The sequence below is a fragment of the Anabrus simplex genome, chromosome 1, assembly GCF_040414725.1.
Source record: "Anabrus simplex isolate iqAnaSimp1 chromosome 1, ASM4041472v1, whole genome shotgun sequence".
Lineage (NCBI taxonomy): Eukaryota > Metazoa > Arthropoda > Insecta > Orthoptera > Tettigoniidae > Anabrus > Anabrus simplex.
In genome coordinates this window covers 1131881662-1131897609 of record NC_090265.1, presented here as the reverse complement: position 1 = coordinate 1131897609, position 15948 = coordinate 1131881662, and the positions used below count along the sequence as shown (strand labels likewise).

The 15948-nt window shown below is 40.2% G+C and overlaps 1 protein-coding gene across 1 annotated transcript in view; it reads left to right on the top strand.

Moving 5' to 3' along the window:
• Positions 1–15948, top strand: part of LOC136858224 (lysine-specific histone demethylase 1A) — a 149664-nt gene that overhangs the window by 70764 nt on the left and 62952 nt on the right. Inside the window, exon 3 of the mRNA XM_067137613.2 lies at positions 14245–14405. Coding sequence (XP_066993714.2) covers positions 14245–14405 — 161 coding nt within the window. The remainder of the gene's footprint in view (positions 1–14244; positions 14406–15948) is intronic.

The window sequence follows — 15948 nt, the reverse complement described above, 5'->3', positions numbered from 1 at the left end:
TTGAGTAAATTTTTATGCCTATTTTCAAAGACGGTGATTACTTATTAAAGAAATATTTATTAGTTTCAACATTATTTATGACTATTTCCGTACATACCATGTGCAAATCCTGTTTGTTTACAAACAAGTTGTTTTCCAGTTTGATTGTGTTGAGGTATGCGAGTATTTTCTACTATTGTTTGGTGTTGTTCTGTGGTGAAATGCATACAATAAGTTCTCGGTGGCGTAAGCCAAAATCCAAAAGTAGGAGAAAACAAGAAATTTCTTTGAGATTCTCAGCTGGCAATACAGGTTATGAGCATTGTCCATTATTTTAAAAAATTGCTTTTTTCTCTGTTTCACTTTTTCAGGCATTCAAAATGTTACACGCATCATAAATCTTATGATATTGCTTTCAAAATTTGCATGTATTATCTTCATTGCATTGACTATAAACCTGCGGATCGATTTTTGGATTGCACTTTTGGTCTGGCTGCAAAAAAATTTCAAACTTAAAAAATTGAAGATTTTTTGTAGATTAAAAACTTGGATATGAAAAAAAATTATTTCTTCATACTCATTAATGCAATTCAAAAAAGAATCCGTAGGTTTCTTCCAATTGTATTAATGCGATAGAATATTACCTAAAAGTTACACTATCTTGATTGGTTTAATGCGGCAGACCTTTATAAATATTGAATAATTTGCACATGAAAATGTATAAAATAATTAATATCTCAAGAACTAATCAACTTGCAATGCTCAAATTTACCACAGTGGTTTATGTTATGACTATTCATAAGCATACAAAATTTCAAAGCTGTACCTCAGTTTATATAGAATTTGGAAATTTCAGTCCCAGTGTCCCTTAAGTTATGTAATACCCACAGCATCCTAAATCCATCGTTGAGCCAACGTTATGGTATCTACACATCACTCATACTGCCAGGCGAAATCGGAACTTTAAAACAATGTCCGGATATTTAAATCTGATCCTCGTTGAAACGCTAACACATGAAGTGAAATTCCCTACAGAAATGAACTCGAATCTGGAAATATTACTGTGTCTGTTTCCTGCGATAAGGCGTGCATTCCCAATTAAACAACATGTTCGATTAGTTTTTGCTACTTTGCTTCACGTCGCACCGGCACAGATAGGTTTTATGGCGACGATGGGATAGGAAAGGCCTAGGAATGGGAAGGAAGTGGCCGTGGCCTTAATTAAGGTACAATCCCAGCATGTGCATGGTGTGAAAACGGGAAACCACGGAAAACCATCTTCAGGGCTGCCGACAGTTGGATTCGAACCCACTATCTCCCGGATGTCAGCTTACGGCTGGGCGCCCCTATCCGCAGGACGAACTCACCCGGTTCAGAATAGTTTAATCTATTCCTCAATACAATTTAAACACATGCGGTGAAGTTCGCTAAATGAAAATAAACTGACATCTCGTTTGATGTTACGTAATATCACTAAAAACAATAATCGCAACCATCAGGATATTCACGGCATAACTCGAGTGTGAGGCTCCAACTGACCTGCCATGTCAGCACTCCAAACATTAATCATCGTGACCTGTCCAGTGAAATAACTTCTCATCAAACTGCGTAGGATAAACTCTCGTTCTAAAAAATTAGTTTTTCACCCCCGCAATATTTCCAGTCAGCGATACTTTCATCTCGTAAAGATACAGAATAGAATTCAATTTTCAATAACTAAGTATTAACTTGAACGTGTATCAGAATATCTTTCGTTCGTGAGGTCGTCTTTCACAAAATGCACTTCGCTGGTATCAAATAGATCCGCATCTAGCCATATCTGCCGTTACCTACGGTCTTACATAAAATAGTAATCATGGGAGAACATCAACTTGTACTTAAAATAGGCGTTATGACGCACTCACTTGGATTTGATAACCCTTACATTATTCAGTCGTTCTGGATTGCTACAGGACATCGCTCCTCTTATACAAACTGTCTCAGAAATATTACTCATACACCATATCACAAAAATTACTCTCCATCGAACAACCGGGCCTCTTATTCTCAGCGTCCTGATTATTCTACATCACTCATAAAATATAGGCTTACTCTGTCTTTAAAATATTCCTAATTATTATCATATTTAATTTCCATTACAATCCATTTTCTTCTTGCTCGAAACTTTTTAAATACAAGCGTTTCCATGACCAAATAACTTTATAATGATCTCACTATTACCTTCTCGAAATTTTTATGGACCTCAGGAGCAAAATAGCATACCGTAATTTTCTACGTCATAAATGTATGGTGTCAGAAAATGTAAATCTCCCAAAATGCCAATTTTATTATACTTCACTGGATTTCGATTTAAACCGCAAATCTCGCTTACCTAACCGCCGAACGCATTATTATCATCATCTCAATTTTTATACTGACGTAAATATTATTATTATTATTATTGTTATTATTATTATTATTATTATTGTATACGTTGTTATTTAACTTTATCGCACCCATAATGGTTATTTTATCGTTATCATTATCGTAATTTTTACCGGCTCGAACATTATTTCATTCATTTTCATCGCAATATTTAACTTCACTTTTATTTTTTAAAGAAATTTAAACACAGTTTAAAGTCTCGCGCGTTGATCTAAATAACTGACAATTCGCCTCTACAATGGAATAACGACAAGACGCTCATATTTAACTTTACACATGTCACTTCAACAACGCGATGTTATGATTTATTGATTAATTAATTTAAAGGGACACGCATTTACATCTCTTACTACAAGAACATAATATTTAAATTAGACCTGTAATTGTGCCGCTTGGCGTGGCATTATTCTGGCTTCATCTTACGCCAGCCACCTCTGGACTTAGCCCCTCATAATTGCAGGACACATTCTTCGCTTAAATATTCGTCTTGAAGCAACAAACATTGATTTCCTTTGTGAAAATTAACACTAAATTTTATTCTGTACACACATACAAAAATTAAAACGCCCAGCCTCGTGTCGAGAATTCAAGTGATGCCGTTCTTGGAAATTTCCAACTGCTTTTCCTCCAGGTGTCCCACAGATGTGAATGACCGTGAGACCAAAAGCTTATCTCTGGCAGACTACAACAGTCCTCCCTTACCGATTGTCAAAATAGTCTTGTCCGCAATAATTCAAAGAGCTATCTATGAATCTGCTGTCTCTCTACGCAGACGTTCAAGAATCCTACAATGATTTAACTGATGATTTTCCCCCCGACCGCGATGATGTCATAAATACAATGTTTCAGTATCTAAATTGCCTTCGCTCACGATTACGACTTGGTAAATTATTCATCCCTCAAGCCAACTGGCTTTAAATATTCTTCAAGTCTATTTTGCACACTTTAAATCCTCTTCTTAATGTCACGCGACGTAGATTCACCCTCTCGGACATTGAATGATGACTGCCTCTTCTTGCTTGAAGAGGGGTATTTATGCATTCTGTAGGGACGCTTTGCGTGCCGTTATCTACTGTTGTGCAATCATTCCATATGATGACTTTTGGACCGATTTCTATGAGACTCACCACAGGAATTCCACCTATTTTTCCCAGTCGTGATGGGTGCCGTTCGCTGCTTTTTTTTAACGGGCGTAATTAATTCATTTCTTGCACGATGGTTCCCGCGCATTTTGACCGGATGTCCTTGACACGTGTGTTCCACTCGGCCAAGATAGTTGGTACCTTTTCTCCAAGCCTAGTTAAATACATTGCCACGCTGTGGACTTAGCTTCTTCAAATATTTCCCTAAATTCTTAATTAAATATTTCTTTGTTAATGGCAGTGCCGAAATATCTCACAATGAGGGTTATTAGCCAGCATTTCATTATTAATTACTCGAGGTCTTCCGAAATGTTCCGACCACGTTAGATGTTTTTGTGGGTCTCCTCCCGCTGTGAGTTGGCACACCACGGAACAGGAGATGAGCTTGCGATAAATATATGGACGCACTCCATCTTGTAGTTGACATTTCATCAATGTAGAATTATGGGCTCAGTACCTCATCAGTTTTCCATATTGTCATAGCCATGAATGAGACAGACTTCCTTAGAAGCTACATTATTCTGTGGCCTATACCAAGAGACAGGTACACAAGTACTGCATCCGTCAAGAAAGAACAAGAGGCGTGGACACCTTTAATTCTTCGAGTTGCTGAAATACGTTCATGTATTTTGTTAGAACTGATGTCAACCAAAAATAACGCAAATTAAGATTGTCTAAAAGGCCACGCGTTAACTACACGGATAGCCTGTTACAGTATTCTTGGGACCTAGTGTCCTTAATTATTTGTCTTGCACTGCATAGCGTACCTGTCCCGGGCATCGATAGAGTACTATGTACAAAATCCTGCCTAGTAAATATGTGACGGATGGAGATCTTATGGATGAAGAACTTCGGAGTATCAACCCGGGTATCGAAGTCCCATCCTCCCTAATTTCATTCATAGCAACGGATACGCTCGAGAGCTTATGGGTCATGGTTCTGTCCGGTGAATATAAAGTGGGCATGTAACATAACTATGTTGAAAGTAGGGCACTATAGTGAAAGGTATACATTAATCTAAGAAATGATAAGAATGGATTTTTACCAAATTCAAAACACATTTCCATTCACTGAGAGATCATAGGTGAAAATTTAATACACACACACACACACACACGCGCGCGCGCGCGCGTGTACGAGGTGCCAAATAATTGCCTGAGTGACAATTTTAAAATCTAATTCACTTAACTTATCGTATGGGAAACGTCATTTAATGTCTTTACGAGTTCATTATACTCTCTTGAATTGGATTCTGACATTCCCAAGCGAAAACCATTCAATACTGCATAGGTATATTACAAATTCACTGCCACATGTTAGGGAATTGTCACATTCACTTTAATAATGATATCATTTGAACATCCACTGTATTGTGAAAGAACACATACTTTACATGAAGACGATGGCATCGCGAGTGTTTCTTTCCTTATGTCGTGAATTTTAAAGTGTTTGACGTATACATTCCTTATTACATCAACAAATTACCTAGTCATGAAAATCCCGGCGTCACCTATCATTAATGGTTCGTATAATACCGCATTACACATTACCACGCTACTGAATGTACGTGCCTCTCCGGGGTAACAAACGTATTATTAATATTTACCATTTGGACATTACAACGTTGGTAAGTCAGTAACGCCAAAGTGAATCATCATACAATTACACAAAGCCTAAACAATAAAATGCATAATATGGTGGAGCATTATCCCTGTAAACAAGACAATAAATACACTCTGCTCTCCAGAATCTGTGATCCCACAGATGTCTTCTGCATCGATCCAAGGACTTCAATACCAGTCGAGTATCGAACCACGCCTGTTTGACTTCGAGGTGCTAGCTGAAATTCCCTAACTACGACTTTATTTTAATTCCGTAATTGGAGGAGAGCGTCAACTACCGACTTTATTGAACACGAGGCCTTCCGATGGTGAAGAAAAATTACTACGCCAGCGAGTATTTAAGTACTTTGTTCTAAATTGGCGAGACTATCTCTGCAGGTCAGAAGCACCACATTTTTGGGGACAAAGCCCTGGTCTGGAGCCTCACCTCCTTTTTTACCCCTCTACTCTGAGGCCATATATCACTCGCCTAAACTAAAACACGCCCTGGAAAAAACAGCTGAGCGGATATACACAATTCCATCTGGAATAAACGATCAATTAAAATTCATCTATCGCACGGGGTATACTACCCTCCGTGGGCACATTCACATATCATTCACTTTCGTCCAATGCCTCAACAAGTTACACTATTGGCTTATATTATTATTATTTCTCATATCCTGCATACCTTAACATTTTGTGTCTATCACCCCCAATTTCAAACACATGTACTTAATATCCACACTATTCAAATACCTTCAAGAATATATAACCTTTACCGACAGGAAAACACAGTACAGCATTTCACACGCATATCTTTCAAGATCATTAGTTCGCACCTCGAGTCATCGTTTTCCTGCTTCACTTATCAGCATCCTTAAACTAAGGGAGGATGTCTATAACCATGTAATATTTTAATTTGTGAAGCACCTGGGCTATTAATAATCGGAACTTAGGAAGATCTTGCCATCTGATTTAAAATGGAAATACATAGAAGTCAGCCGAACTATTTAAATCCACCCATCTACGAGTGCTTCACCAAACACACATAACAACTTACAGGGAATTGAACATTAATTCATGCATATTCCCGGGGCAACTTTGGTGATTAACCACGAATCACCCAGAAGACAAGCGAAATAAAGCTAATAAAACAACTGTACCCCTTTGAGAAACGTATGTCTCGCTATCTACACACTATACATAAAATCAAAATGCATGTTACTGAATTTATCTACAAAGTTAAATTATCATCTTAATGCGACCTTTGACGGAGTTTTCATGCTAAGATATTTTTGGATTGTACTTATCATTTCGGTGTGTAACCTGCTGTCATATGGAATTTGTTATCCATGACCGCCATCTCGCTGGTGGAAGGTCCTGGGTTCATCTGCCACCGCGTTGACTCCATGATGTACTGGAAACTGCGACCTCTAAGCCGTCGAGGGTCCCACGCAGTCTTTCCACTCAGGAATACCGCTGGCACATAGGTGCGATCTCGTAGTTGCAGGTGCTGCGTTCAAGGGGCACTCACATTCATGTGAACACAGATGTAAGTCAAGTTATTCGAGGTACTGTTTATCTGAGTTGAAGATAAAGGCAATAATGTTAGTGACCACTCATAGAATCTAGATGGACTACCACAAGTAGCGATTAATGTCCCTGAAGATCGCTACTCGCGCCGCGTTCATTGCAGATAGTGATGCTTGAGAATTAACTTATACTACAAACAAAGCGTCACTCTTCAATTACTCATTCCTGGCTAATATGACTACATTTATTTCGTGGCGTTTATAGCATCTGATAATTCCACACGGGCTAACTATAGCACACTGATCTTTAGCTCTCCGTACTCACTGACCAACTACACACTATCGATTACAGATAGCTTGACCCGGTCTCTACATGAAAATCATTTATTTAGCCTGTGTAGAATACCACAATAATATTATGTATTCACTCTATCACAAGAGTAGAACTGATCACCCGTACTTGATGTAAGTATCACACACACTATCACACGATGACTGTAGAAAGAAACACTTAGTATGCACTATGACGCGAACCACTCAAACCCTGATATAGAATATGATGAAATGTGCAGGGTGAAAGACCTTATATAGTCGACTAGTGGCTTTCGCTATAGAGAGGGTACGTCCCTTCCACTTTGACATATTCGCTCCGCTAATAGTCATCTTCCATAGTCGAATGGATGCTCGATTGTAGCCTTTTGCACCCTCTATCTACTGACTCTTTTCATTCAGATCGGATCGCAGGCTTCATGGTAATTACGAATGCGTCCTTTGGATTTTAGGCTCGCTGGGTGTGGGCAATGGAGACTACCCGCTCTACGTTAAGAAAACCCACAGTGGCCATCTGGTCTTCGTCACTGCGATGTTGTCTCGAGTAGCGTCATTATGAATGCGTCGAGAAGTAAATCATATTTTTACATCATTAAATATTGCAAATTATGCGGAGGTCATTAATCCCTTTTATGTAATTTTCCTGGGCTTGCGACGAATTATCATCATTATTATTAGTGAGCCTGCGAAATCTGTGGGTTGGTATTCAGGAAACAGGCAGGGAAGTGATGGTAATATACAGTTCTTAAGTTGAAACCCTGTAAATTAACCACGCCTTCTGACATAGGCAGCATTTTAAGTCTAGCGTTATATCGCTAGCTCTCTTGCAATATAGAGAGGGTAATACCAAGTTCACGCGGTTCTCAGAGGTTCTCACTCTCCTTACGCTTAATTAGGGCACCTCCCTCCGAACTAGCGCAGCGTCGTTCGTATCCCGGACAGGGCATAAATGCTATTTACAACCAAATATTTCATAAATTGATGCGGAAAACGGCGCATATATCTTACTAGGCTTACCGACATGTCTAGAAACGTGGTATTGAACGGTTTCAATAGGTCTGTTGTGAAATGGTTTAAAACCTGTGGACAATCTATTTTATGCTAGAGTTTTATAGGCGTTTTCCCTTTTAATGTATAATAACGATTGGGAAAGAGTTCGGGGAGTGATTGTCGAGGATCATCGTCTTTGACTTCTCAAAAAAGCGGTTGCATTTCGAAAAGTCACTTTCCTGTGATTTCCGATTCAACGTAAAACGTTTGTCTTGTGCTAGTAACAGTAATGAGAAACCACAAGCTTGCTTATTCGGTTTTTTCGTTTTAAGAAAGGGCTCCGTGCCTTCCACCTGCATATTGGTGGTACTGTGAATATGTCCTAGGAAATAACTCACTCTGAGCTGGAGTGCAATTTCCCTGAAGTATTGTTGACAGGCGTCGCTTGTGATCACCGAATTAAGACCACCTGAAATCGAAGATCTATCACAATATTATCCGTCCCGTTGCACTCTACGGTACCGAATGTTAGCTAACTGCGGAAGAGGCAGAACGTTGACTAAGCGTCATGAACACTAAGGATATGAGGTGGTCAGCCAGCGTTACAAGATTGGATCGTGTTTCCAACGTAAACATAAGGAAACGACTTGTCGTTGCGCTCGTCCAGAAGAAAGTGCACAATTGTCGACGAAGACATCCTTACGTGGCCCCCAACCGAATTAACCGGAGACTAAAAGCAAACAAACCCGTGACACATCATCCCATTAAGGATCTGTGCCTGTCAACACGGCTGCTGCCTATCCTGATGGCCTGCGGATTCTGGAGTACCTCGTGGTCATTGTTATGATATCCTCAGCCTTATTGCTTTGCTTCCGGGACCGGTCCAATTTTTCTTTTATCAGGTAGCTTAGAGGTTGGTATCACGAGATTTGGTGGACTTTTTTCCAGTCCTCAATCCAGAATCAAAATCCCTGGACTGGCCCGGAATCGAATCTGCGGCCTCCTCGTAAGAGACAGGTACGCTACTCCTGCAGCACGGGGCTATCGAAATGGAGACAGCGGAACCAAATTCTGTTAATTACTTCTAAGCGATCAAGCACTGGTAAAGATTATGTTTATACATTTATATTGAATGCATTTTTTCTTGTTCGATAATAATACTAATGTTTATAAAATAGTGCCGGCCCGGCGGTCTCTGCCTCTTACCGAGAGGCCTCGGGTTCGTTTCCTGGGTAGGTCAGGACTTTTTACCAGGATCTGAGGCCTGGTTCTAGGTTCACTTGGACTTAGCGAGGACAGTTGAGAAGCTATCTGACGGTAGCGGTCCCGATGTAGAAAGCGAGGTCTCCTCGCGCTGATCACGCGCCATCTCGTGATCTGCAGGCCTTCTGACTGAGGAGCGGTCCCTTGATAGGCTAAGACCTATCTTAGCTGTAATGCCATGAGTTCTTTTACGAAATAGATGGATATGTTTATTAAAAATCGTCAGTAAATACGGCTGGTTGCACCTCTTATTATTTCATGGATACTGTATATTGTTATCCATTGCAGTTTTCTTCCTCCCAGATACTTTTAATTTAACTGTGCCCCACTCGATCGCTCACTGGTTGAACTAATCGTATTTTCCACTTGAAGTGTCGAAATAACGCATGAATGATTATGTGCCTTTTTAAGTACTTTTAGAACTGTTCGTTACCGTAGAATTATATTACTAGCTGTTACTGAAGTGGAAATGGGGTCTTAGTCGTATTCGAGTCTTAGCCTGTAGATAGCTCTCTTGCATAAAAAGACAAAGTTTGACATTTGTAATATATATCATGTAAGTTCGAGGGTTTGTTGTGTAATATAAATATCGAAATTCCTTTGATGAAAGTTGTCTTAAAGTAGTGTGAGGACGGAGTTGTTCAGAGCAAGTACTATGACGCCATTACTCTGTTAAACCGAGTTCAGAACCGAGTACAAATTTGTAACTATGCAGCTAAAAGTTCGTTTTAATTTTTCGGTCCTAGAGTGGATGTTAATAAACAAGATTGTTAGATATTATTACTGAATATTGACAAACATTTTCCTCAAAGAATTAGAATTATTTTAAATCCCCAAAGAATGTGATAATTGACAAAACTCGTTATTTGAAACAAATCCAACCTCATATCAAGTCAAGCACGTCACTTATAGTTATCTGGTGAGAAGTTACGAAGTAATGAAGCCTAATTTAGATACCGGTAACATTAGCTATGAAATGTGAAATGTCGTATGGCTTTTAGTGCTGGGAAATCCCAGGACGGGTTCGGCTCGCTAGGTGCAGGTCTTTCTATTTGACGCCAGTAGGCGACTTGCGCGTCGTGATGAGGATGAAATGAGGATGAAGACAACACATACACCCAGCCCTCGTGCCAGTGGAATTAACCAATTAAGGTTTAAATCCCCGACCCGGCCGGGAATCGAACCCGGGACCCTCTGAACCGAAGGCCAGTACGCTGACCGTTCAGCCAACGAGTCGGACAATATTAGCTATGAGAATAAAGTACATAAATGATCTCAATTCTCTATCTTTGGGCATACATTAACATGGCATAATAAGACGCAATACGTGATGTATAGACACTGCTAGTGAGATGTTACTTGCAACAGATCTTACACAGGATGAACTTCCATGCAGAAATATCAGAGTTTCAGCTCATCTTACAGAAGGGAATGACCTTCGGTCGTAAATAATTAGTCTGGCAGAAGTAAGTTTCTTCTCTGCGGGCACAGATATAGCAATTAAGCTAAACTAGCCAATGATAAGTTCATTTAAGGGATTTAAATAATTGCTGGGACGATAGTGAACTGAACCCTTGTACCTGGGTGCGGATGTATTTCTGGAATGCCTCAGCACTACAGCGTCTGATCACACCGTAGACATTTGCTTCGCTTCTGCCACCTTTAATGCCATGAACCCCAAATTTGGAGACAGCTTATCGTATTCACAAAGACGCACACACGAGACGCTGTCCGTTGTGTGCACTGTTTACAAATTATATATACATTAATAGTTACACATCAAATGAACCACCATATTGAACTCAATCAACTACGGAACACTTGACAAGATCACATGTGGTACCAACACAACATAACCACTTCAACTGTAAAACCACAATATGAGTTCACATGCTTAACTCGACGGGACTCGCACGCACAACTCCCCTTAACAACACAAGACTATACCTTGCCTGGCCAGGCTTCCAGAAAAGTATGACACAACATGTTTTCTCGTATCTTCTCGAGTCTCCAATAACCTATGTACAAATGAATAGAACATTCTGTAAAAATTGAGTGACAAAGGTGCGTTGTTCTAGCCTATTACTCTGTTTTGCACAACATTACATCGGATTTATACATCATATTTACTGGTAATAATAAATTATATACTATTAATTGCGTGTTCATACATTAAATAAAGTCGTATTAATAAGCATACGGCAGAAGTATCGTGACATAACCTCACATGTTCTGTTACGCAAGACAGATCATACAACACACAAATAATAAATGATACGACCATGATGTATACCAAATAAAGTCCGTACTGTCAACCTGTCGTACATAACTACGTGGATAATAATAATAATAATAATAATAATAATAATAATAATAATAATAATAATAATAATAATAATAATAATAATAATAACAACACCCACTAATGGAGCTCGATATTTTCACTATTTACCTGTAGGTTTAGATAATCGTTTCCAAGTTATACTAGTCCATTACACACTTCCATCAAGCTATAAGTTAAGGTTCTCCGACCGTCTTATTGCAACTTCGCTACTCACTGCTTCAGGACACTTCTAAATTCGTTCCCAAAGAGTTGGCGTATTTCTTCAGGCCTTTCAACAAATCAAAATACTTGTCTACTGCAGTGTGAGTCTTGGAGCGTAGTACTCCTAGTTATTGAGTGGCTTTTATAAGATAATGGCCTCTTAGAAATGCCATCCAAAATGAGTCATTATTGTCTTCTCCGAGGGGTAAAGACATAGGCGTAAAACTAAGGAAATAGCTTGAGAAGAAGTCGCATGTCCGCCTCTGTGGTGTAGTGGTTAGTGTGATTACCTGCCACCCCCGGAGGCCCGGGTTTGATTCCCGGCTCTGCCACGAAATTTGAAAAGTGGTACGAGGGCTGGAACGGGGTCCACTCAGCCTCGGGAGGTCAACTGAGTAGAGGTGGGTTCGATTCCCACCTCAGCCATCCTGGAAGTGGTTTTCCGTGGTTCCCACTTCTCCTCCAGGCAAATGCCGGGATGGTACCTAACTTAAGGCCACGGCCGCTTCCTTCCCTCTTCCTTGGCTATCCCTTCCAATCTTCCCATCCCCCACCAAGGCCGCTGTTCAGTATAACAGGTGAGGCCGCCTGGGCGAGGTACTGATCATTCTCCCCAGTTGTATCCCCCGATCCGATGTCTGAAGCTCCAGGACACTGCCCTTGAGGCGGTAGAGGTGGGATCCCTCGCTAAGTCCGAGGGAAAAGCCAACCCTGGACAATAAACGGATTAAGAAAGAAAGAAAGAAAGAAGAAAGAAAGAAAGAAAGAAAGAAGTCGCATACCGAGTTGTAGACAGAATAAGTCATATTCCTCAATATCGGGTTCGATGCATTTACCAGTGACGGATTTATAATATATTAGGCCCACTAAGCACGTGCCTACGGGTGGTTGTAGGGGAGGGGTGTAAATATTGGCTAATGCAATTTTTTGTTAATAGCCTACGTACAATAATCTTTTGTATGCTTTGAAGAATTACAATTAGAAGTGATTGCCCTCAGTTTCGTTATTTATTCTTAGAATAACACAGGATTATGTGGTTTCACTTTTCCAACAGCTAAGAAACCTGTTTTCCTCAACTCCTATCAATATGGCAGTTTTGTTTCTCAGAATATAGCTACTCTCCTTGTTAACTCTAATATACAGAGCTAAAGAGGAATGGCTTGTCTGACATCTACTATAAACGAAATGAAAAACGAGAACTATGAAGATTTTTCGATGAGTTCACTACCGTCAAAGCAAGACGAAAGCCTCTATAATTAGTAAATTCCTTTTCATCTTCAAAAGTTACCAGGTTCTGAAGATTGTAGTTTCGTGTAATTTTATTCGGTTCTGTTGTTATGCCATGTAAAACCCAAACCCCACGGCACTTAACGCCCTTGAAAGGGCTCTGGCCTGCCCGGCGACCGCTGCTCAGCCCAAAGGCCTGCAGGTTACGAGGAGCCGTGTGGTCAGCACGACGTATCCTCTCAGCCGTTATTCTGGGCTTTCGAGACCGGGGCCGCCATCTCACCGTCAGATAGCTCTTCAGTTCTAATCTCGTAGGCTGAGTGGACCTTGAACAAGCCCTCAGGTCAAGAGAAAAATCCCTGACCTGGCTGAGAATCGAACCCCCGGGGCCTCCAGGCGAGAGGCAGGCACGCTACCCCTACACCACGGGGACTTGACTATTATATGTATATTTGGAGGGCGCATTTTATATTGTACCTACTGTAGTGGCGCAGAAATGTTAATTCCACCACTGACATTTACAAGTTCTTTTTTATTTAAGAAATGTCCACAATCATGTAAAACACCAACTTTAAACAAAGAGGTATCTATAACAAACAGACACATGTCTCAGTATGTAGTCGCCGGGTTGAGTGGCTCAAACGGTTGAGGCGCTGGCCTTCTGACCCCAACTTGGAAGGTTCGACCCTGCCTCAGTCCAGTGGTTTTTAAGGTGCTTAAATACGTCAGTCTTACGTCGGTAAATTTACTGGCACGTAAAAGAAATCCTCCGGGACTAAATTCTGGCACCTCGGCGTCTCCGAAAAACCGTAAAAGCAGTTAGTGGGACGTAAAGCAAAATAACATTATATTATTACTCAATATGTAGTCGAAACAGCAGCGTAATAATTGTGCTACTTAGCCTACTTCATACGTGGTGTACGGAGCACTCCAGTTAAATCGGTACTCCGCTGTGACGTCACATAACTGCTAGAACCGAGTTATTTTTATTTTTATTTCTTGGTAACAAATAAGATGCTTTTGTCATTCAGGGATTTCCATAAGAAAAAGTCTTCTAAAAGCCTATTAAAAATAATTTCTACTCGCTCTGTCCCCACTGAAGGAAATGTGTTTGATATTGATGATCTCTGCTTCTTTGGCTTTGCGACATTTTAATCTTTGTTTAGTATAAGATAGCAATGGTAAATTGTGTGTTCTTGGATTTGCAGGCGAGCTATTCCTCTTCTGGAATCTTTATCGTGCCCCTGTTCTGCTCGCTCTTGTCGCTGGAGAAGCTGCCGCCATCATGGAAAACGTCAGCGATGACGTCATTGTGGGACGTTGTATCGCCGTCCTGAAAGGCATTTTCGGCAACAATGCTGTACCTCAGGTACGATATGACGTGATCGTGTGCAATAAAATTGCTATTGTAATTCCTAGTGAATGTAATTACTATGTGTTTCAGAAATTTATCTTTAAAATGACATGGATATTTAAATATATTAGAGGTCAGAGTATTGAGTAGGTTGCAAATACCATTTCAATAAAGTGTAGCATGGGCGTTGAGAGTTCCTAGCTTGAAAGCATTATACAAGAGCTGTTCTAGGACGACCTTTCGAGAAGGGCCTTAATACATACTGTACCTTTCATTCGACTAGGTACGGAGCTTGATCTATCCAGAGATCGTGGATGGTAAATAGATCTTAGGTTCAATGAGCAAGGGAATGTGTTCGTTAGCATTTTTTTTTCCATTCTGAGTCTACTCTGACTCCAACTGTACTCTGATTTCGTCGTTTTCGATTATTTTTAAATGTAGCCCCCTTTTCACCCCATCGAGAGAGATGCTAGGGGTTTATTACCCCAACAGAATATTTTTCTTGTAGATAGTAAGACATCTTTGTACTAAGTTCGGTTAAGAGGTTTACTGAAACATACACACATACATCCATAATCTATGTCATTTTGGACATTCTTTCTTCTCGCCTTCTCAACCTCCATTCCAACTGGGGCTGAACTATGACTTAAACGGCGCTCAGACTGTCACAGATCACCTCGGCGACCCCGAAAACTATGGATTCGCAACTAATATCAGTCATTTTCGGTATTTCTTTACATTTCACCCCTTCCCATGGGGTTTTTAGAGGTGTCTTGCCGCCATAGTCGTTTTCCCAGATATTAAGACATTATGTGTACCGAGTTTGGTTAAAAACTATGCTAGAACGTGCACACATTCGCCCGAAATCTCGGTCATTTTGCGCATTTCCTTTTTCACCCCTCCTCACCCCCGTGTCGATGGGCCTGCATTTGGACCTAAACGACGTCTGGATTGTCACCATTCATCTCAGCGACCCCGAAAACCATGGTCGTTTTATATTATTTTTATACTTCACCCCCTTTCCACCTAACCCGGAGGGGTGCTATTGGTGTCTTAACCCCACATTAGTTTTATTCCAGATAGTGAGTCATATCTGTACCGAGATTGGTTGACAGCTATACTGAAACATATAGACATACATTGTGACTTCCCCTCTTGGAGAACAATCATTGAACGAGAAATGCAACCATGCAAGCTAAGGGCGCCAATCTTTAAGTTGATGACTTAAAGATAAAAATTTATAATCAAGCTTGGACGAACTCCTATCACAGAGGTGGGGTGATAGTGCACTAATCATTTAGCAGGAGAATTAGAAATCAAAAGGCTTATTAAGGCAGATTGATTAAAGTGAACTAGGAAAATGCTATTTATTATATTGAATATAAATGACGACGGTTTAACGAGAACTGAATTTAAAATAGGAAATGAATTTAACAAAAAGTTGAATGACTCTACTTCGCGAAAACTTGCAATATTTTTAACTCGCTTGCTCACCATGTAGTCTTGTTCTGCTGGTCCTTGGAAAGCTTCCATCCTTGTAGCTGGAACATCACCGGTC